This window comes from Scyliorhinus canicula, chromosome 3 (genome assembly GCF_902713615.1).
Source record: "Scyliorhinus canicula chromosome 3, sScyCan1.1, whole genome shotgun sequence".
Lineage (NCBI taxonomy): Eukaryota > Metazoa > Chordata > Chondrichthyes > Carcharhiniformes > Scyliorhinidae > Scyliorhinus > Scyliorhinus canicula.
In genome coordinates this window covers 52,147,563-52,167,735 of record NC_052148.1, presented here as the reverse complement: position 1 = coordinate 52,167,735, position 20,173 = coordinate 52,147,563, and the positions used below count along the sequence as shown (strand labels likewise).

The window sequence follows — 20,173 nt, the reverse complement described above, 5'->3', positions numbered from 1 at the left end:
CCCACTATACCCCGCCAATTGTTCAATGTTTGCAGCGCCATTGCCAATTACTCTATGGCCAGGGCAAACAGTAATGGGGAGAGTGGACATCCCTGTCTCATCCCCCGACACAGGCTAAAATATTCCGATTGCACCCAATTCGTCCTTACATTTGCCACTGGTGCCTGATAAAGCAACCGGACCCAATCCACAAATCCCTGCCCGAACCTAACCTAAACCTTCCCAGGACTTCCCACAGATATTTCCACTCCACCCAGTCAAAGGCCTTTTCTGCATCCATGGCCACCACCACCTCAACCTCGCGCCCCTCTGCGGGCATCAATGTTACATTAAGAAGCCGCCTAATGTTGGACGCCAGGTGTCCTCCCTTAACAATTCCTGTCTGGTCCTCTCCTATTAGCCGCGGAACACAGTCCTCTATCCATGCGGCCAAGATCTTTGCCAGCAATTTTGCATCCAAATTTAGAAGGGAGTTTGGCCTATACGACTCGCAGCTTTCCGGATCTTTATCCCGTTTCAAGATAAGGGAAATTGATGCCTGCGATAACTTTGGGAGGAATACTCCCAACTCCTTTGATTCGTAAAGCAGCCCCAGTGACCCGGAGAACTACTTGTAGAACTCCACTGGGTATCCGTCCGGTCCCGGGGCTTTGCCCGATTGCATTGCCCACAACCCCTCTATGACCTCCCCAAACCTAATTGGGGCACCCAGACCCTCCACCCTCATCTATCCACGGGAACTCCAGCCCCCCCAGAAATCGTTTCATCCCCCCCCCCCGCCCCCGTTTCCCTCACTTTCCCTATCTCTCTCGCCACCTCCTGTTCCCTCAGCTGATGCGTCAGCATCCTACTAGCTTTCTCCCCATTTTCATAAACCGCCTCCCTTATCCTCCTCTGCTGTCCCACCGCTTTCCTTGTGGACAGGAGCCCAAATTCTAGCTGCAGTCTCTGACGCTCCTTCAGGAGCCCGTCGTCCCGTGTCTCCGCATATCTCCTGATCATCTGCAAAACTTTGCCCGCTCCGCCTTCTCCTTATGGGCCCGAATTGAGGATGAATTCTTCCCTGATAACTGCCTTCAATGCCTCGCAGACCACCCCCGCTGACACCTCTCCTGTATCATTACTGTTACTGTATCTCTGAATGGCTTCCCTCACCCGCTCACACACGTCGTCCTCCGCTAACAGCCCCACGTCCAACCTTTATTGCGGGGGCCTTTCCTTTACTAACTTGCAAGTCCACTCAGTGCGATGCATGGTCTGACACCACTATTGCTGAATATTCAGCATCTACCACCTCAACCATCAGCGTTTTGTCCATCACAAAAAGTCTATGCAAATAGGAGTAGAACGAAAACGCCTCACTCGGCCTGCCGAATCTCCACGAATCGACCCCCCCATATACTCCTTGAACCCCCGGAACTCCTTGGCCATAGCTTATACCTTTCCAGACCTAGAACACGACCTGTCCAGCCTTGGATCAAGGTCTGTGTTGAAATCTCCCCCATAATCAGTCGATGTGAATCTAGGTCCGGAATCTTCCCCAGTACCCGTCTCATAAATTCCACATCATCCCAGTGCATATATATTCACCAACACCATGGCCATTCCCTCCAGTTTCCCACTAACCATAACGTATCTACCCCCGGGCCACCTCTATATTCCAACTCCACCCGCTTATTCACCAAAATTGCCACCCCGCTCGTTTTGAAGTCTAACCCCGAATGGAACACTTGCCCAACCCGTACCTTCCTTAGCCTAATCTGGTTCCCCCACCTTCAAATGTGTCTCCTGCAGCATGGCCACATCCGCCTTCAATTGCCTCAAGTGCGCGAACACATGGGCCCTTTTGACTGGCCCATTCATCCCAGAACGTTCCACGCGACCAGTCTCATAGTAAAAACAAACAAACAATCCCTCCCAAGGTCGTAACACCACTCATCCCTTGACAAAGAACTGTGAACCAGCCTAAAACCAAAAAACAGAAAAAAGAAAAGCGAACACGAAAAAACAAAGTTTTTCGCAATACAGTACATTCACTCCACTTCTCCTCCATCAAAGTTCAAATTCCTCCTTCACCTGCCAGTCCATTCTCTTTCATGAAGTCCACTGCCTCCTCCGCTGAGCTAAAGTACAACTCCCGGCCCCCATAGGTCACCTATAGGCAAGCCGAGGACAGTAGTCCGAACTTTACACCCTTCTTGTACAGGGCCGACTTGCCCTTATTAAAGCTCGCCCTCCTCTTTACCAGCTCTGCCCCCAGGTCCTGGTGCACATGCATCTCGCCACCTTCCCAGTTGCAGCGCCTCGTCTGCCTGGCCCAACCCCTGATACGTTGCTTATCCAGATACCAGTGCAACTGTACCACCATCGCCCTCGGCGGCTTGCCCCCCTGGAGCTTGCGCATCAGCGCCCTGTGGACTCCATCCACCTCTAACGGCCAGTCAAACGTACCTTCCTCAAGCAGCTTCTCCAGCATCTTCCCAACATATGCACCAGCATCCGTTCCTTTGCTCCCCTCCGACAGGCCCACGATCCGGATGTTCTGCCCATGAGATCGGTTCTCCAGGTCCTCCACTTTCTTCAGCAGTCGCTTCTGTTGGTCTCGCATCAGTCCGATCTCCGCTGCCATTGAGGTGGACTGTTCCTCATGCTTCCCTGCTAGCTCCTCTAACCTCTGGATCGCCTGTCCCTGTGCTCCTAGTCTCGTCTCAACGCGGTCAACCAGGGCCAGGTCCTCCAAACTTTCCTTCCGCTGCTGGGTGAACTTATCGTTCAAGAAGCTCACCAACTGCACCACTGGTCACTGAGCCGGCAGGGTCGGACCCTGCCCATCCGCCACCTCCGCGTGTGTTGCAGGCACCTCACCTGCCTCAGCCAACTGGTTTGCTTTTTTCCGGGCACTTTAGGTCAGCCGCTCCATAAACTAGGGGGTCAATCTCTTCTGCTCTCGCTTCTACACCTTTTTTCTCCAATGTTCCTGCTACAAACTGGGGCAAAGGCCACAAAAAGACCACCACGAGCAGGAGCTACCAAATATGTGACCACTCACTCCATGGCTGCCACCGGAAGACCTGTTGTCTTCCATTTCAACTGTAAATACGGAGACAAAGTAATTGTTCAACATGTCTGCCATTTCTCCACTATCACTGACCATATCTGTGAATAATTTGAAACAATTCTGTTATTGGGTTATCATAGAATCCCTACAGCGCAGAAGGAGGCCATTCGGTCCATCCAATCTGTATTGACCCTCTGAAAGAACACTCCATCCAAGCCCACTCGCCCGTCCTATCCAAATAGCCCCTTAACAACTTACACAACTTGGGACATCACAGGACAATTTATCATGACCAATCCACCTAATCTGCATATTTTTGGACTGTGGGAGGAAACCAGAGCACCTGGAGGAAACCCACGTAGAAACGGGGAGAAAGTGCAAACTCCACAAGTCCCCAATGCCGCCAGTGAACCCGGATCCCTGGTGCTGTGAGCCAATACTGCTAACCACCGTGCCACCCGTTGCTCATGCTTTTTTTGCGATTTCAGTATCTCAGATAGTTATGGGTTATGAAGGCCACTTGGCCCATTTTAGTTGATTATATAGAAAGATGTTGGAAACGTTCCATTTTAACATCGAATTGTTTCTTAAAAGATTCCAGAGTTTTCACTGCTGCTCTTATTTCTTGGTGATCTAACCGATGCATTGACCACTTTTTGGGTAATGAAAACATTTCTAATACCAACCTTAAATTGACTTTTTACCTTTTCTAAATTGTGTCCCTGTCAATATTTGATATTATTTGACCATTTTTCAAAATGGGAATTAGTTGTTGGAATTGTATGGTGCAGGTATTCAAATAGCAAATTTCAGTTCAGGATTCCTGAGGCTATGACCAACATTAGTTGCAGGCAGTTTCAAGGAATTCCAAGATCATTGCCTTGTAAATCGCTCTCATTTGTGGCAGCACTTTGGGATAAATAGCATCTGTTCTCTGGTTCGTTTGTGTTGAGCTTGACTGGGTCTTCCATCTCGTTTATGTAAATCATTGATTTTGCTCAGGTTATTTTGGCTGGCAGACTTTCGAATACTTAGAATTGAAGGAGAAAGTGTACCTCTAAGTGAGGTTCAAGCTGTACTTCTAAAATTAGATTTTGCGTAAAATTGGAATTGGAAGAATGGAGAAAGGGGGGTGGTGTAGTTCACTTAATATTTGCGCACATAATTCAAGTGCACATCTGCATCTGGCTTGTGTATGTGAAATTTTGAGCAGCTTTTGTCAAAGAATCACTTGGACTTTTGGATGAATTATGTGGAATTGAAGACAATCTATCAAATTAGATGAATTGCTGATTAGAAGGGAGAAAGCCAGGTAGGAGATAAAGGCAAGGACTGGAATGGGTGCACAAGGACCATGAGTGGTGCACAGTGTTTTGCTTCTGTTCACTGTGTGCATCAATGATTTGGGTATAGAGGACAAAGTAGGATCCAAATCTGCGGACTGTATGGTACATTATTCTTGAGGTCCCTGCTGCAAGATTACATTGATAAGATGATGTGATGATCAAAAGATATCAGACAATTCAGTGACAGTAATCACAAGGTGCTACTTTTTAATGAATTTCTTTGAATGGCAGAGACCTGGTGATGTAGAAGAGCAGATATTTTGGGGGTTCAAGTTCATAAGGCTTTGAGAGTGGTACATAATATGAGGTATAGGAAGTAACAGTTGAGAGGTATAGAAAGCAAAAGTTGGGAGGTAATGATGCATCTGTATAAATCATCAGTACGAAAACATTTGAAGTAGTTTTGAATTTTACACTATTGGAAGAATGTTCAAGCAGTAGAATTTGCATAGTTTCACTCGGTTGAGAAAACACAAATGAAGGAAATTGGAAAAAATGGGTTACGACGGGAGAACTATGGCGAACATAGGATGTTTTGATAGCTGTTTATATAATGCAGGCATTGAACAGGATAGATAGAATTGGACTGTTGAGTGATTGAGGAGCTCAAATGGGGGGGGGGGGGTAATGAATTTAAGATTAAATGTATGAGATTTAGGTTGGAGGGCAGACTTATTTTCTTTTAAGGTATTTTTATTCAAGTAAGGATCATACATAAAATATAAACAACCAATAATAAAATAAACAAAATATAATCCTCCTAATTTGAGATTTTTTTCTCCTATTTCTATTAAAACATTTGCTTTTTCCTCCTCCGTTATCCCATCTCTCCTACCCCCCTCCCTTTACCCGCTGGCAACAATTAGATCTGCTAATAGAGACAAGAATAGTTTCCATCTCGTCCAGAATTCCCCATCTGAGCCAAAAAGGGGAAACGTAATTTTTTTCAAGTATGAGGAATTCCACAATATCCCCCAACCATATCGATATATTCTTGGCGGATGTTCGGATTTCCATTCTAATATTCGCCTTTGGGCAATCGATGTGGCAAAGGCCACCATATTGGCTCTTATCCCTTCTATTAGGCCTGCTATTTCCGACACTCCAAAATTGTCTTCAAGAGGTCCAGGTAATATTTCTACCGCCATAATGTTTTAAACACCTAAGGTAGAGCATTTTCTTAAAGACGTATTTTAATGTTGTTGCATGAAGTGGAGGCTTATCAGCTTTGAAGAATAAATAGAGTAAGTGATTTGACAGAAGGCCGAGTGTGGGGGTTGAGGGAAACCCTGTAAATGGATATATGGGAGCAGGCTGCGTGTATGGTGTTTACATCTGGAGTGTGGTAGATAAAATTCAACATGGGCTGGTAGGACTGCATGGACTATTTCTGTGCTGTAATTTATATGCAAATAAGAGTCAGAAGATTTGCTATTCTACTTTTATCCGTTATTTCGAGCCCATTTACATCTCTTACAGTTATTATTTCTTGTCCAGTTGCTGTATTGTTGCATTGAAATGCTTTATTGTTGGGTTTGACCTCCGGCCCTCTGAACACCAATTAGCTGTGTTTCTGTGTTTTCTTGTTTTATGTCAATGTATCCCTTCCCCATTTTCCCCTACAACTTTTGTGTAGGTTGTTTGGTAGAATTGGTAGAATAAGGTTTGCACTTATTTGATGATGTATTCTCTTGTGTGCTTAACAGGCCTTTTGTCCATCTTGATATTTCTACCAATATTAATCAATCTGTTATTTTAATTTCATTAGTTTCTTCAGTACTTGGTTATTTCACTGATCATATTGATTACAAAGTCCAGTCACTGACAGGTCACTCTCAAGGTCTAGTTGTTATTTTATTGACTTATTCACTAATCTCTGATCACTCACTGAGAAGACTCGGTCCCTTCATGTTTGTTGATGATTTTAAAAGTTTGTGGGCACCCTCATAAGTAGTTACTTGATTTGATTTATTATTGCCACATGTATTAGTATACAGTGAAAAAAGTATTGTTTCTTGCATGCTATACAGACAATGCATACCGTTCATAGGGAAGGAAGAAGAGACTACAGAACGTAATGTTACAATCATAACTAGGGTATAGAGAAAAGATCAACTTAATACGAGGTAGGCCCATTCAAAAGTCTGATGGCAGCCGGGAAGAAGCTGCTTTTGAGTCGGTTGGTACGTGACCTCAAACTTTGTATCTTTTTCCTGCCTCAGAAGGTGGAAGAGAGTATGTCCAGGGTGCGTGGGGTTCTTAATTATGCTGGTTGTCTTTCCGAGGCAGCGGGAATAATAGACAGTCATAGAATCATAGAATTTACAGTACAGAAGGAGACCATTTGGCCTATTGAATCTGCACCGGCCCTTAGGAAAGAGCACCCCACTTGAGCCCATGCCTCCACCCTACCTCCATAACCCAGCAACCCCACCTAACCTTTTTTTTTAACGCTAAGCGTTATTTATCATCGCCAATCCACCCAACCTGCACATCTTTGGGCTGTGGGATTAAACCGGAGCACCCGGAGGAAACCCAAGCTCACACGGGGAGAATGTGCAGACTCCACTCCACACAGACAGTGACCCAATTGAACCTGGGACCCTGGAGCTGTGACGCAATTCTGCTAACCACTGTGCTACCGAGTCAATGGATGGGAGGCTGGTTTGTGTGAAGCACTGTGCTACATTCACAACCTCTTGTAGTTTCCTGCGGTCTTGGACAGAGCAGGAACCATACCAAGCTGTGATACAACCAGAATGCTTTCAATGATGTATCAGTAAAAGTTGGTTAGAGTTGTAGCTGACGTGCCAAATTTCCTTGGTCTTCTGAGAAAGTAGAGTCGTTGGTGGGTTTTCTTAACTATAGTGTCGGCATGGGGGCACCAAGACAGGCTGTTGGCGATCTGCACACCTAAAAACACGAAGCTCTCGACCCTTTCTACTTTGTTCCCATTGATGTAGACAGGGGCATGTTCTCCTCTACACTTCCTAAAGTCGATGACAATCTCCTTCGTTTTGTTGACATTGAGGGAGAGATTGTTGTCGTTGTACCAGTTCACCAGATTCTCTATCTCTGCTGCAGAGATTGACCAGTTGTCCCCTATTGACCCTGAAAGAACGACCTTTTACACATATGCATTGTTACTGTACTCAGCTTAATTGGTTCATTAATAAAGTACCATAAACATTTTTAAAGAAAATTGGTAAATTCTACAACTGCTGGCATTGTTTTCTAATCCAGTTCCCCTGAATTTATTTTGCATCCTATGTTTTCTTTAATTTACTGAACTATTTTAAATTACTTTTGTCATTTGTCTCATTTAATCTATTTGAAATCATAAAATTCTGAGCCCATAAAGCAGCGGGAGTTCAGAGAGAGAGAGAGAGCCCAGAAAGCAGCGGGAGTTCAGAGGGACACAGGATAAAAGAGTGCGAGGAGAGCGGCGTTGAGTCAGTGAAAGAGCGCGAGGGAACATATTGAGAGCAGCGGGGTGCCAGTGGGAGCAAATAAGGCGGGAACCGGAAGTACGACCCGCGGACTTCTGGGAAGGATTTTCTCCTAGCCAATAAATTCTGGTGGAGAGGATACCCGAGACACTACACGTATAGTGTCTCCCACCCGCCCTCCTCCTCTAACCTAATAATAAGACCCATTGGTGTGAGCAGGTAAGTGCTATATTATATTATTATTTTTTATTTATTTTATATTTGTTTACCAGAACTTGGTTGAAATTAAGTGGGATGGCAGGGAAGGTAGTGCAATGTTCCTCCTGCAGGATGTTTGAGGTGAGGGATGCTGCTAGTGTCCCTGCTGATTTTACCTGCAGGAAGTGCAGCCAGCTCCAGCTCCTACAAGACCGAGTTATGGTACTGGAGCTGGAGTTGGATGAACTTCGGATCATTCGGGAGGCAGAGGTGGTCATAGGTAGGAGCTTCAGGGAAGTAGTTACACCAAAGACTGGAGATAGATGGGTAACTGTAAGAGGGACTGGGAAGAAGCAGTCAGTGCAGGGACACCCTGCGGTCGTTCCCCTGAGTAACAAGTATACCGTTTTGGATACTTGTGGGGGGGGGGGGGGGGGGGGGGGGGGGGACTTACCAGGGGTAAGCCATGAGGTACGGGACTCTAGCACGGAGTCTGTCCCTGTTGCTCAGAAGGGAAGGGGGGAGAGGAGCAGAGCATTAGTAATTGGGGACTCAATAGTCAGGGGAACAGATAGGAGATTTTGTGGGAGCGAGAGAGACTCGCGTTTGGTATGTTGCCTCCCAGATGCAAGGGTAAGTGATGTCTCGGATCGTGTTTTTCGGGTCCTTAAGGGGGAAGGGGAGCAGCCCCAAGTCGTAGTCCACATTGGCACTAACGACATAGGTAGGAAAGGGGACAAGGATGTCAGGCAGGCCTTTAGGGAGCTAGGATGGAAGCTCGGAGTGAGAACAAACAGGGTTGTTATCTCTGGGTTGTTTCCCGTGCCACGTGATAGTGAGACGAGGAATAGGGAGAGAGAGCAATTAAACACGTGGCTACAGGGATGGTGCAGGCAGGAGGGATTCAGATTTCTGGATAACTGGGGCTCTTTCTGGGGAAGGTGGGACCTCTATAGACAGGATGGTCTACATCTGAACCTAAGGGGCACCAATATCCTGGGGGGGGAGATTTGTTAGTACTCTTTGGGGGGGTTTAAACTAATTCAGCAGGGGCATGGGAACCTGGATTGTAGTTTTGGGGTACAGGAGATTGAGAGTAGAGAGGTCAGGAGCACAGATTTGACTTCGCAGGAGGGCGGCAGTGTTCAGGTCGGTGGTTTGAAGTGTGTCTATTTCAATGCCAGGAGTATAGGAAATAAGGTAGGGGAACTGGCAGCATGGGTGGGTACCTGGGACTTCGACGTTGTGGCCATTTCAGAGACATGGATAGAGCAGGGACAGGAATGGTTGTTGCAGGTTCCGGGGTTTAGGTGTTTTAGTAAGGTCAGAAAAGGGGGCAAAAGAGGGGGAGGTGTGGCGCTGCTAGTCAAGGACAGTATTACGGTGGCAGAAAGGATGCAAGATGGGGACTCTTCTTCCGCGGTAGTATGGGCTGAGGTTAGAAACAGGAAAGGAGAGGTCACACTGCTGGGAGTTTTCTATAGGCCACCTAATACTTCTAGAGATGTAGAGGAAAGGATGGCGAAGATGATTCTGGAAAAGAGCGCAAGTAACAGGGTAGTTATTATGGGAGACTTTAACTTTCCTAATATTGACTGGAAAAGATATAGTTCGAGTACATTTGATGGGTCGTTCTTTGTACAATGTGTGCAGGAGGGTTTTCTGACACAATATGTTGACAGGCCAACAAGAGGTGAGGCCACATTGGATTTGGTTTTGGGTAATGAACCAGGCCAGGTGTTAGATCTGGAGGTAGGTGAATACTTTGGAGACAGTGACCACAATTCGGTGACCTTTACATTAGTGATGGAAAGGGATAAGTATACCCCGCAGGGCAAGGGTTATAGCTGGGGGAAGGGCAATTATGATGCCATTAGACATGACTTGGGATGTGTAGGTTGGGGAAGTAGGCTGCAAGGGTTGGGCACACTGGATATGTGGAGCTTGTTCAAGGAACAGCTATTGCGTGTTCTTGATCAGTACGTACCAGTCAGACAGGGAGGAAAGGGAACCGTGGTTTACCAAAGAAGTGGAATCTCTTGTTAAGAGGAAGAAGGAGGCCTATGTGAAGATGAGGCGTGAAGTTTCAGTTGGGGCGCTTGATAGTTACAGGGAAGCGAGGAAGGATCTAAAGAGAGAGCTAAGACGAGCAAGGAGGGGACATGAGAAGTCTTTGGCAGGTAGGATCAAGGAAAACCCAAAAGCTTTCTATAGGTATGTCAGGAATAAAAGAATGACTAGGGTAAGAGTAGGGCCAGTCAAGGACAGTGGTGGGAAGTTGTGTGTGGAGGCTGAGGAGATAAGCGAGATACTAAATGAATACTTTTCGTCAGTATTCACTCAGGAAAAAGATAATATTGTGGAGGAGAATGCTGAGACCCAGGGTATTAGAATAGATGGCATTGAGGTGCGTAGGGAAGAAGTGTTGGCAATTCTGGACAAGGTGAAAATAGATAAGTCCCCGGGGCCTGATGGGATTTATCCTAGGATTCTCTGGGAAGCCAGGGAAGAGATTGCTGAGCCTTTGGCTTTGATTTTTATGTCATCATTGGCTACAGGAATAGTGCCAGAGGACTGGAGGATAGCAAATGTGGTCCCTTTGTTCAAGAAGGAGTAGAGATAACCCCGGTAACTATAGGCCGGTGAGCCTAACGTCTGTGGTGGGTAAAGTCTTGGAGAGGATTATAAAAGATACGATTTATAATCATCTAGATAGGAATAATATGATTAGGGATAGTCAGCATGGTTTTGTGAAGGGTAGGTCATGCCTCACAAACCTTATCGAGTTCTTTGAGAAGGTGACTGAACAGGTGGACGAGGGTAGAGCAGTTGATGTGGTGTATATGGATTTCAGTAAAGCGTTTGATAAGGTTCCCCACGGTCGGCTATTGCAGAAAATACAGAGGCTGGGGATTGAGGGTGATTTAGAGATGTGGATCAGAAATTGGCTAGTTGAAAGAAGACAGAGTGGTGGTTGATGGGAAATGTTCAGAATGGAGTTCAGTTACGAGTGGCGTACCACAAGGATCTGTTCTGGGGCCGTTGCTGTTTGTCATTTTTATAAATGACCTAGAGGAGGGCGCAGAAGGATGGGTGAGTAAATTTGCAGACGACACTAAAGTCGGTGGAGTTGTAGACAGTGCGGAAGGATGTTGCAGGTTACAGAGGGACATAGATAAGCTGCAGAGCTGGGCTGAGAGGTGGCAAATGGAGTTTAATGTGGAGAAGTGTGAGGTGATTCACTTTGGAAAGAATAACAGGAATGAGAAATATTTGGCTAATGGCAAAATTCTTGGTCGTGTGGATGAGCAGAGGGATCTCGGTGTCCATGTACATAGATCCCTGAAAGTTGCCACCCAGGTTGATAGGGTTGTGAAGAAGGCCTATGGTGTGATGGCCTTTATTGGTAGAGGGATTGAGTTCCGGAGCCATGAGGTCATGTTGCAGTTGTACAAAACTCTAGTACGGCCGCATTTGGAGTATTGAGTACAGTTCTGGTCGCCTCATTATAGGAAGGACGTGGAAACTTTGGAACGGGTGCAGAGGAGATTTACCAGGATGTTGCCTGGTATGGAGGGAAAATCTTATGAGGAAAGGCTGATGGACTTGAGGTTGTTTTTGTTAGAGAGAAGAAGGTTAAGAGGTGACTTAATAGAGGCATACAAAATGATCAGAGGGTTAGATAGGGTGGACAGCGAGAGCCTTCTCCCGCGGGTGGAGGTGACTAGCACGAGGGGACATAGCCTTAAATTGAGGGGTAATAGATATAGGTCAGAGGTGGGTTTTTTACGCAAAGTGTGGTGAGGCCGTGGAATGCCCTACCTGCAACAGTAGTGAACTCGCCAACATTGAGGGCATTTAAAAGTTTATTGGATAAGCATATGGATGATAAGTGCTTAGTGTAGGTTAGATGGCCTTTAGTTTTTTCCATGTCGGTGCAACATCGAGGGCTGAAGGGCCTGTACTGCGCTGTATCGTTCTATGTTCTATGTTCTCCTTGGCTGCACTCTCGATCTAGGACCCACTGATTTTCAGTTCTTCGGATTAAACATTAAGTTTGACTTGGTCATATTATGGGAAATGTCAGTGTCACTTTCATATCACTATTACTGAGTGTGAAAATTGGAGAATGGAAAGTATAGAAGAACAATATATAGAGTGAGTTCTTGTTTTCTTGAGCAATGTCATGTTCTGCAGAATGACGTATCCTAATTTAGATAGAAAATCTGAAAGGAAAAACTTAAGCTATTGCCTCTTGAACTTTAAGTGCTTTTGGATCCAGGATGATTGTCATGTGTGCTTATGTAGATTGTATCGAAGCTTAACAGTTCATATACAGTTACAGGGTTTTTAGTACTGCAAGCTAATGTGCAGGTATCTGAATGTCTTGTACACAATAAATGCTTATCTCAAGGGTCTTACAGCCTTCCTGCAGCCTTTCTTAAAATTTCTTGTTAGAAAGGCAACTCTTGCAGAATTCAATAGTGTATTGCCATGGGAACATTCCTATTTGTTAGGATATTGTTGTGGAATGGAATGATTTGTCTTGAGCGCAGTCTAATCTTGGCCTACTGCACCTTGAGAGGATGCCAGCGTAACTGATTAGCTTCTTCAAAGAAACAAAAGTCAAAGTCAGACTGGAATGCTGACTTGCGTGCTATACAGACAACGCATTGCTGGTACCCAAGAGCAGACCATTACTCCCTACGTAGTGTGGAATTCTGCACAGGGGATTTATGATGTATAAAGAACAAAGTGCAATCCAATTTTAACCATTAATTTTTCTTTCTCTTTGGACAGGGCAAACTAGATTTGAACACAACCCTGCCAATAAGACAGACTGCATCCATCTTCAAGCAACCAGTAACTAAAGTTACAGATCACCCTAACAACAAAGTAAGATCAGAACTGCAGAGAATAACAGAACAACCACAACAAGTAAGTTTAACATGCTGTGTAAATGTTTTTCTAGTACATAGCATTTGCACTTCATGAAAAAAGCAACTTTATTTAAGTTTCCTCATTTATAGATTGCTAAAGCTTCAGCATGACTTGCTTTTTAAATTTGGCTAGTTATCTTTCCTCAAAATGAGTTGTATTCTTTGACATGCAACATGTTGTGCATATTTTCTGAGAAAAAAGATGCAAACCAGGGAGGATTGGTCCAGTCGTTGTGTGATCAATTAATAATGAATATTTCTTAACAGAAAATAAAACACACAATAGGTAGGACTTTAATATACTACACACAATTTTACATGGAAACTACCCAACTACCTACGTTTCCTGAACACTGAGATGCCCCTTGTTCCTGAACAACATCCAATATTATATAAGTCTATGAGCTAAAACCAGCAGATAATTACCACGCAAGGGTTATTTGGCCACGTTTGGGGAAAACCTTCTTCAGTTTCAACATATGCAATATCTTCTCGGTTCGAGTTTTAGATTTTAACCAGCTGCCCGTTTAGCAATAAGTTATTTTCGGGGGAGACTGTTTTTCCAGTTGGGTGTGGATTTGAGGTAGCTGCTAATCTTTCTCTTTTTCCAGTTATTGTGCTATGGACATTTCATTCTTTCCCTTTGATCCTGTGGATCTGACTTTTAGCATTATACATTCCAATTTCCTTGTATCTCCACTTTGAATTTTCTTCTTCTATACCCCATTGTTTTCCCCTCTTCACATAGGCTTTTCTCACTAAAATGCAAATTTGTATATCAAAATCTCTTCAGACAGCTACCCTTATCAACTCCCTTTTTTACGTTTTATCCCAGTTTCATTTTTTCATATTAATTTTCCCCAATTCCTAACTCGGCCTGAGACGCTATTCAATAAGTTTGTGGCTGATCTTTGACCTCCATTTTACTTTCCCATGCTCATCGATCCCTGTACAGTCTAAAAACTATCTATTGCTTCCATGAATATACTCAGTGACTGAGCATCCATGCTTTTGCAGGTAAAATTTTCTACAGATTCACAACCCTTTCAGTGAAGAAATTCCTCTTCATTGCAGTCTTAAGTGATTGGCTCTTTACTACGTATATCCTTAGGTTTAGATTATCCAACCAGGGGAAGCAACCTCTCAGCATCATTTTAAACATTTCTCACCATTGGAAAAAATAATCTGCTTTTCTATTCTTCCTACCAATGTAAATCACATAAAATTTCCCAACATTCTATTCTATCTGCCACCTTATTCCCTACACGCTTAACTTGCCTGTATCCCTTTGCAGCCTCTTTGTGTCCCTCTCCCGGCTTACTATCGTCCTTTCTTTGTATGATAGCTTCCATCAGCTCTGTTACACAGCCAGCAGGGCATTGGCTGGCACGGTCACCACCATATCTACATGAGTGGCAGCCGGAAAATATACACACCCAAACAGACTCACCAGACATATGGCTTGGTAGGTGAGCTGATTTCCCAAGTGTCCCTCAAAGTATTTAAAAATAGAGTCCTAGGTTGAGGAGACAAAACACTGGAGACAGCAGGATCACCGGTTCTTGTTGCTCCAGAATAGTTGTATTAGAATTTGGGACATATTTAACTGTGGTAGATTTTCTCGGCTGATTGCCAGGCCATCCATTGATTTGATGTTTGTTGGATATCAATTGGTGACTTATTACAAACCTATCTAAAGTAAATTAATCCTTGTCTGATGAACTGCAGTACTGCTTTTTTTTTGCTCTCTAGAAATTGAGTTTGTCCATTTAAATTCACTTCAATAACTCATTCCACAATTTTCTGAAGTAAAAAAAAATTGATAATGACTTTGTTGCCTTCCAATTAGTGGGGGCCGGTTTAACTCAGTTGGCTGAACAGCTGATTCGTGATGCAGCACGAGACCAACAGCGTGGGTTCTATTCCTGTACTGGCTGAGGTTATTCTTCTCAACCTTGCCTCTCACCTGAGGTGTGGTGAAGGAGCTGCACTCCGAAACCTAGTGATTCCAAACAATTCTACTTTATTTAGCTGAAAAGTCTCATTTCATAATTGGGATGCTAAGGCGAGGTGGTGGTGTAGTGGGATTGTCACAGGACCAATAAACCAGACACCCAGAGTAATGCTCTGGGGACCCAGGTTCAAATCCCACCACTGCAGATGGTGAAATTGAATTCAATAAAGATCTGTACTTAAAAGTCTAACGATGACCATGAAGCCATTGTCAATTGTCGTAAAAACTCATCTGGTTCACTAATGTCCTTCAGGGAGTGGGATCTGCCATCCTTACCTGGTCTGGCCTACATGTGAATCCAGACTCCCTCAAGGGCAATTAAGGATGGGAAATAAATGCTGGCACAGCCTGCGGTGCCCACGAATAAAAAATTGCTAGTTCACTAATGCTGTTTTTGAGACTGCCATATTACCATAATATTCCACACTATCTGGGAGAAAGACTTTCTTTGATGAATATGCTGCTGTATGCATTTTCTGGTTGGATATGAAATCATAAAAGATTTTAACGTGATTAGCGATAAGTATAGGCCAAATATTGTACAGAATGCTATAGTACCAATTTGCCTGTGTTCTGCACAAGAATCTTAAGACCAAGTCCAATTTTCTCATCAGATAAATGGGGCTGGTTTAGCACAGGGCTAAAGAGCTGGCCTTTAAAGCAGACCAAGGCAGGTCAGCATGGTTCAATTCCTGTACCAGCCTCCCTGAAAAGGTGCCAAAATGTGGCGACTAGGGACTTTTCACAGTAACTTCATTTGAAGCCTACTTGTGACAATAAGTGACTTTCATTCAAATGTTCTTCAAGCGGGTTATATGAATGATTGTTGGCCCATCATATCTCAAGTTAGAAAGTATTAAGATGTTATTGTGTTACGACATTGCGTTGTGGCTTTCTTAATAAATTGTATTTAGTTTTGTTAGTATAACAAATTGACAGTTATTCATCTGATTTTTGTTTTAATTTCAAAGCATAATGGATGACAGGCTGTGCAGTAACAATCTTAACATGCACTAAGTTGAAGGCTTGATGTTTGGTTGTTTACTTCATTTACTTGCAGAAGCAGCTTCATTTAGAAATATTAGCATTTTACAAATATTTGTCACACTCTGATTGAGCTGTGGCCTTCCTCATTAGGTAGCCACGAGCATCTGCACCACTGATTTGATAATTGGGAATCTTTTGTAGCTCCCAAAATTCCTCTTCGGATTGTGGCTGTCCTTTTTTGTAATTCACACCCAGTAGACCTTTATGTTTTTACCTTTTCCATTGCCTTCCACGGGTTAGAATTAACCCTCCGAGCACTGGAACAGCAATTTTCCTCACAAGGTTACTGCTTTTCCATGAGTGTAATTTGCCTTGAAATCTGTGAAAATGATGGGATTCTGTGTATGATGGCTTTCCTTATGGGTAAGTGGTGGTCTGGTGGTAATGACACTGGACGAGTAACCCAGAGGTCCGGGGCTAATGCTTTGGGGGCACGGGTTCAAATCCCACCAGGACAGCTGGTGATATTTAAATTTAGTGAAGTAACCCAGAATTTAAAAGGTGACACTTCCGGTGACAGTGTGCGGGAGGCAGCCGCACACTGGAGGGCTCCCGCTCGGAAATAGAAATTTTGGGGTTTTAACACCCGGTTCCAGGGGCAACGGAGGCTGAAAAAGCTGTAAAGGCACAGGGAGGAGAAATGTCCAAGTTTGGGAGAAAAAAGTCTGTGAAAAAGGGGGTTAATGAAAGTCAACCGGTGAGTGGAAAAGTCAGTGCAGGAACTGGAAGGAAAGCGGAGGCTGGGGCACCAGGGGAGGCCGCATTGCTCATGACCAAGGTGATGGCTGTGGAACTTGAAAAATAGTTCTCAAAGTACATGGAAGTGATGAAGAAGGAGATGGGGGTGGTATTGAAAGTGCTGGTGGAGGAGGCGATTGCCCTCGTGAGGGCGGCGGTATCAAGTTCAGCGGCGGAGGTGCTGAGCAAGGTGAGACACTGAAGGAAGTGGAAGAGGCATTATCACAGCACAGTGATCAACTCACCTGGGGAACCTCAACTGGGGAAGGAGTTGCGGAGGGGCCATCAAGGGTCTGCGAGCCAAAATGGAAGACCTGGAAAACAGATCTAGGCGGCAGAATCTGAGGATCGTGGGTCTGCCCAAAGGGTGGAAAGCCCGAGGCCGACGGAGTATTTTGCCACGATGTTGGTGGAGGAGGAGGGAGAGGATCCCTCTCGATACGAACTGGATCGGGCTCATCGGTCGTGGAGGCTTATACCAAAGGCGAATGAGCCGCCAAGAGTAGTAACTGTGTTTCCCTAGGTACAGCGTGAGGGAGAAGGCCTTGTGCTGGGCAAAGCAGAAGCGGGGTTGTGCAGTGGGCTGGAGCTGGTATACGCATATACCAGGACTTTACGGTGGAGTTGGCGAGGAGGCAGGCTGCCTTCAGCCGGGTGAAGAAGGCACTGTACACCAGCAAGGTACAGTGCGGCATAGTATATCAAGCTAAGTTGAGGGTGACCTACAAATCCAAGGACTTTTATTTTGGGATGACGGAAGCGGCGGAGGAGTTTGTGAAGACAGAAAGAATGTGGCAGATTGAGGAATGGGACTGAGAGCGGGTCGTGTACCGATGTAGCCTTATGTAACTTTATTTTTTCACTCTGTGTTGGTGTATGTACTAAATGAGTCAACGCTGTATGTTTGGACAAGGGAAGAGTTGGGACTTTCATTTGCAATGATGGTTCTTTGGGGCTTGGGTGTGTATGCTGCGGTTGTGTGCTAAAGGGGATTTCTTGGTTTTCTTGGGACCAGGCAAGGGAGGAGGAGACCCCAGCGGAGGCCTCCACGCTGGCTGGTTTAAGCCGGCCAGTGAACGGGAGTGAGGTGGGGGTAGGGGTTGCGGCTATTGGAGCCTGGTAGAACATGTTTCGGTAAGTCTAGCCGAGGTGAAAAGTTGGGGGAAGGAACCGAGGTTGGGGGAGGAGTTTACAAGAGGAAGTGGAGGGGAGGAGCCTGGGAGGGGGGGATGGGGGGGTTGTCTATAATTCATGGGTGTCATTCATGGCGTTGAATATTGGGGGGGGGGAAGTTGGGGGGATGGACTATCTATGTCAACCGTGACCATAGGTGATTCCTGATTCCTTTTTCTTTTTCCCATTTTTTCCTCCTTGGGAGGTCTTACTTGATGCTTATATTGTCAGGTGGGCTGTTGTTTGGGGGTTGTTGGGAGGATGGGATTGTTGTTAATAAGGGGATTGACATTGTATTCTTTACCGTTTACTGTTTGTTGGTGGGGTGTAAATTCTGAAGAAAATATGAAAATGGAGAATAAAAATATTTAAAAAAAAATAATATAAAAGGTAGTCCCAGTGATGGTGAAAGTATAAATCCATCTTTTTATTAATACATTGAACGTCGGCGCCGCAGGCAGCGCTGGCATTTATTACCCATCCCTAATTGCCCTTGAGGAGGCAGTTAAGAGTCAACCACATTCTATTGGTCTGGAGTCACATGTAGGCCAGACCAGGTAAGGACAGCAGATTTCCTTCCCTGAAAGACATTAGTGAACCAGATGGGTTTTTCCGACTTTTAATTCTGGATACTTTATTGAGTTTAGATTCCATCACCTGCCATGGTGGGATTCAAACCCGGGTCCCCAGATCATTATTCTGGGTCTCTGGATTATTAGACCAGCGACAATTATCACTATGCCACTGCCTCCCTAATGTCTTAAATCTGCTGTCCTTACTTTATGTCCTTACTGAGATGTGACCCCAGATCCACAATAATGTGGTTGACTCTTAAATGTCCTCCTGAATTGGTCGAGCAAACCACTTGTTTGTCCTCAACCATAACCGAAAAGGAATTAAACCAAACAGTCCACCGCGGCACCGGAAATGGCGCTAGCACACTGAGCGTGTCAAACCTGCAAAGTCCTGCTGACTAACATCTGGGGACTTGTGTCAAAATTGGGAGAGCTGCCCCACAGAGTAGTCAAGCAACAACCTGCTGCAAATCCTACCTTACAGACAATATCCCAGATGCTATGATCATTTTCTGAATCTATGGCTGGTGGGACAGACATGACGGCACAATGGTATACAGTCAAGAGAGAGTTTCCCTGGGAGTACTCAACATTGACTTTGGACCCCATGAAGTCTCATGACATCAGTAAAACATGGATAAGGAAACCTCTTGGTGATTACTGCCTCCCGCCCGAGAGCGATTTTGGCTGGCGGTTTACTTCAAAACTCTTTTCCTCTGCTATCCCCATGTCCCCGGATGCCAGTAGCATCTAGTAATCTGTCGATCAGTCAAGAACATAATCAATGATTGAGCTTACACTGCTCAAGAGAATTCCAACTAACAAGGTGGGGGGTTACACAAATATCCTCATCCTCAATGATGGGGGAGCCCAGCACGTCAGTGCAAAGGACAAGACTGGAGCATTTACAGCCATCTTCATCCAGAAGTGCTGGGTGGACAATCTATCTCGGCTTCCAGACTCTCAGATGCCAGTCTTCAGCCAATTTGATTACTCCATGTGACATCAAGGGACAACTGAAGGTATTAGATACTGCAAATGCTTTGGGCCCTGACAACATTCCAGCAATAGTGCACAGAACTTGTGCTCCAGAATCAGCCGCGGCTGAAGCCAAGATATTCCAGTATATTTACAATGCTAGCATCTACCTGGCTATGTGGAAAATGACACAGCAGGTCAAATCCAACCTGGTTAATTCCTGTCCATCCATCTAATCTCTCAAAGTTACAATGGCCATTTGCAATGGTGAAACTGAAAGATAAGACATGGCAGGCAGTTTCCAGCTGACCCCTCCAACAGATTCAATGTACTAATGAAGTCAGGCCATGTTGAGGATCAGTGGGAAATCTTCAAGAGAAGGATTAAAGAGAATGCAGAATTCGCCATCAGACAGGAGTCATAAGCAGGGAGCACGTGTCGCAGTGGTTAGCACTGCTACCTCATGGTGCCGAGGAACCGGGTTCGATCATGGTCCCGGGTCACTATCCATGTGGAGTTTGCACTTCTCCCCGTGTTTGCAAGGGTCTTGCCCCCACAATCCAAAAAGATGTGCCGGGTTGGTGGATTGGCCACACTAAATTGCCCTTAATTGGAAATAAATAAAGGATTGGGTACTCTAAATTAAGAAAAAAAACA

The 20,173-nt window shown here is 45.0% G+C and overlaps 1 protein-coding gene across 1 annotated transcript in view; it reads left to right on the top strand.

The window, feature by feature from the left end:
- Positions 1-20,173, top strand: part of LOC119963619 (methyl-CpG-binding domain protein 2-like) — a 168,150-nt gene that overhangs the window by 55,132 nt on the left and 92,845 nt on the right. Inside the window, 1 exon segment of the mRNA XM_038792950.1 lies at positions 12,852-12,989. Coding sequence (XP_038648878.1) covers positions 12,852-12,989 — 138 coding nt within the window.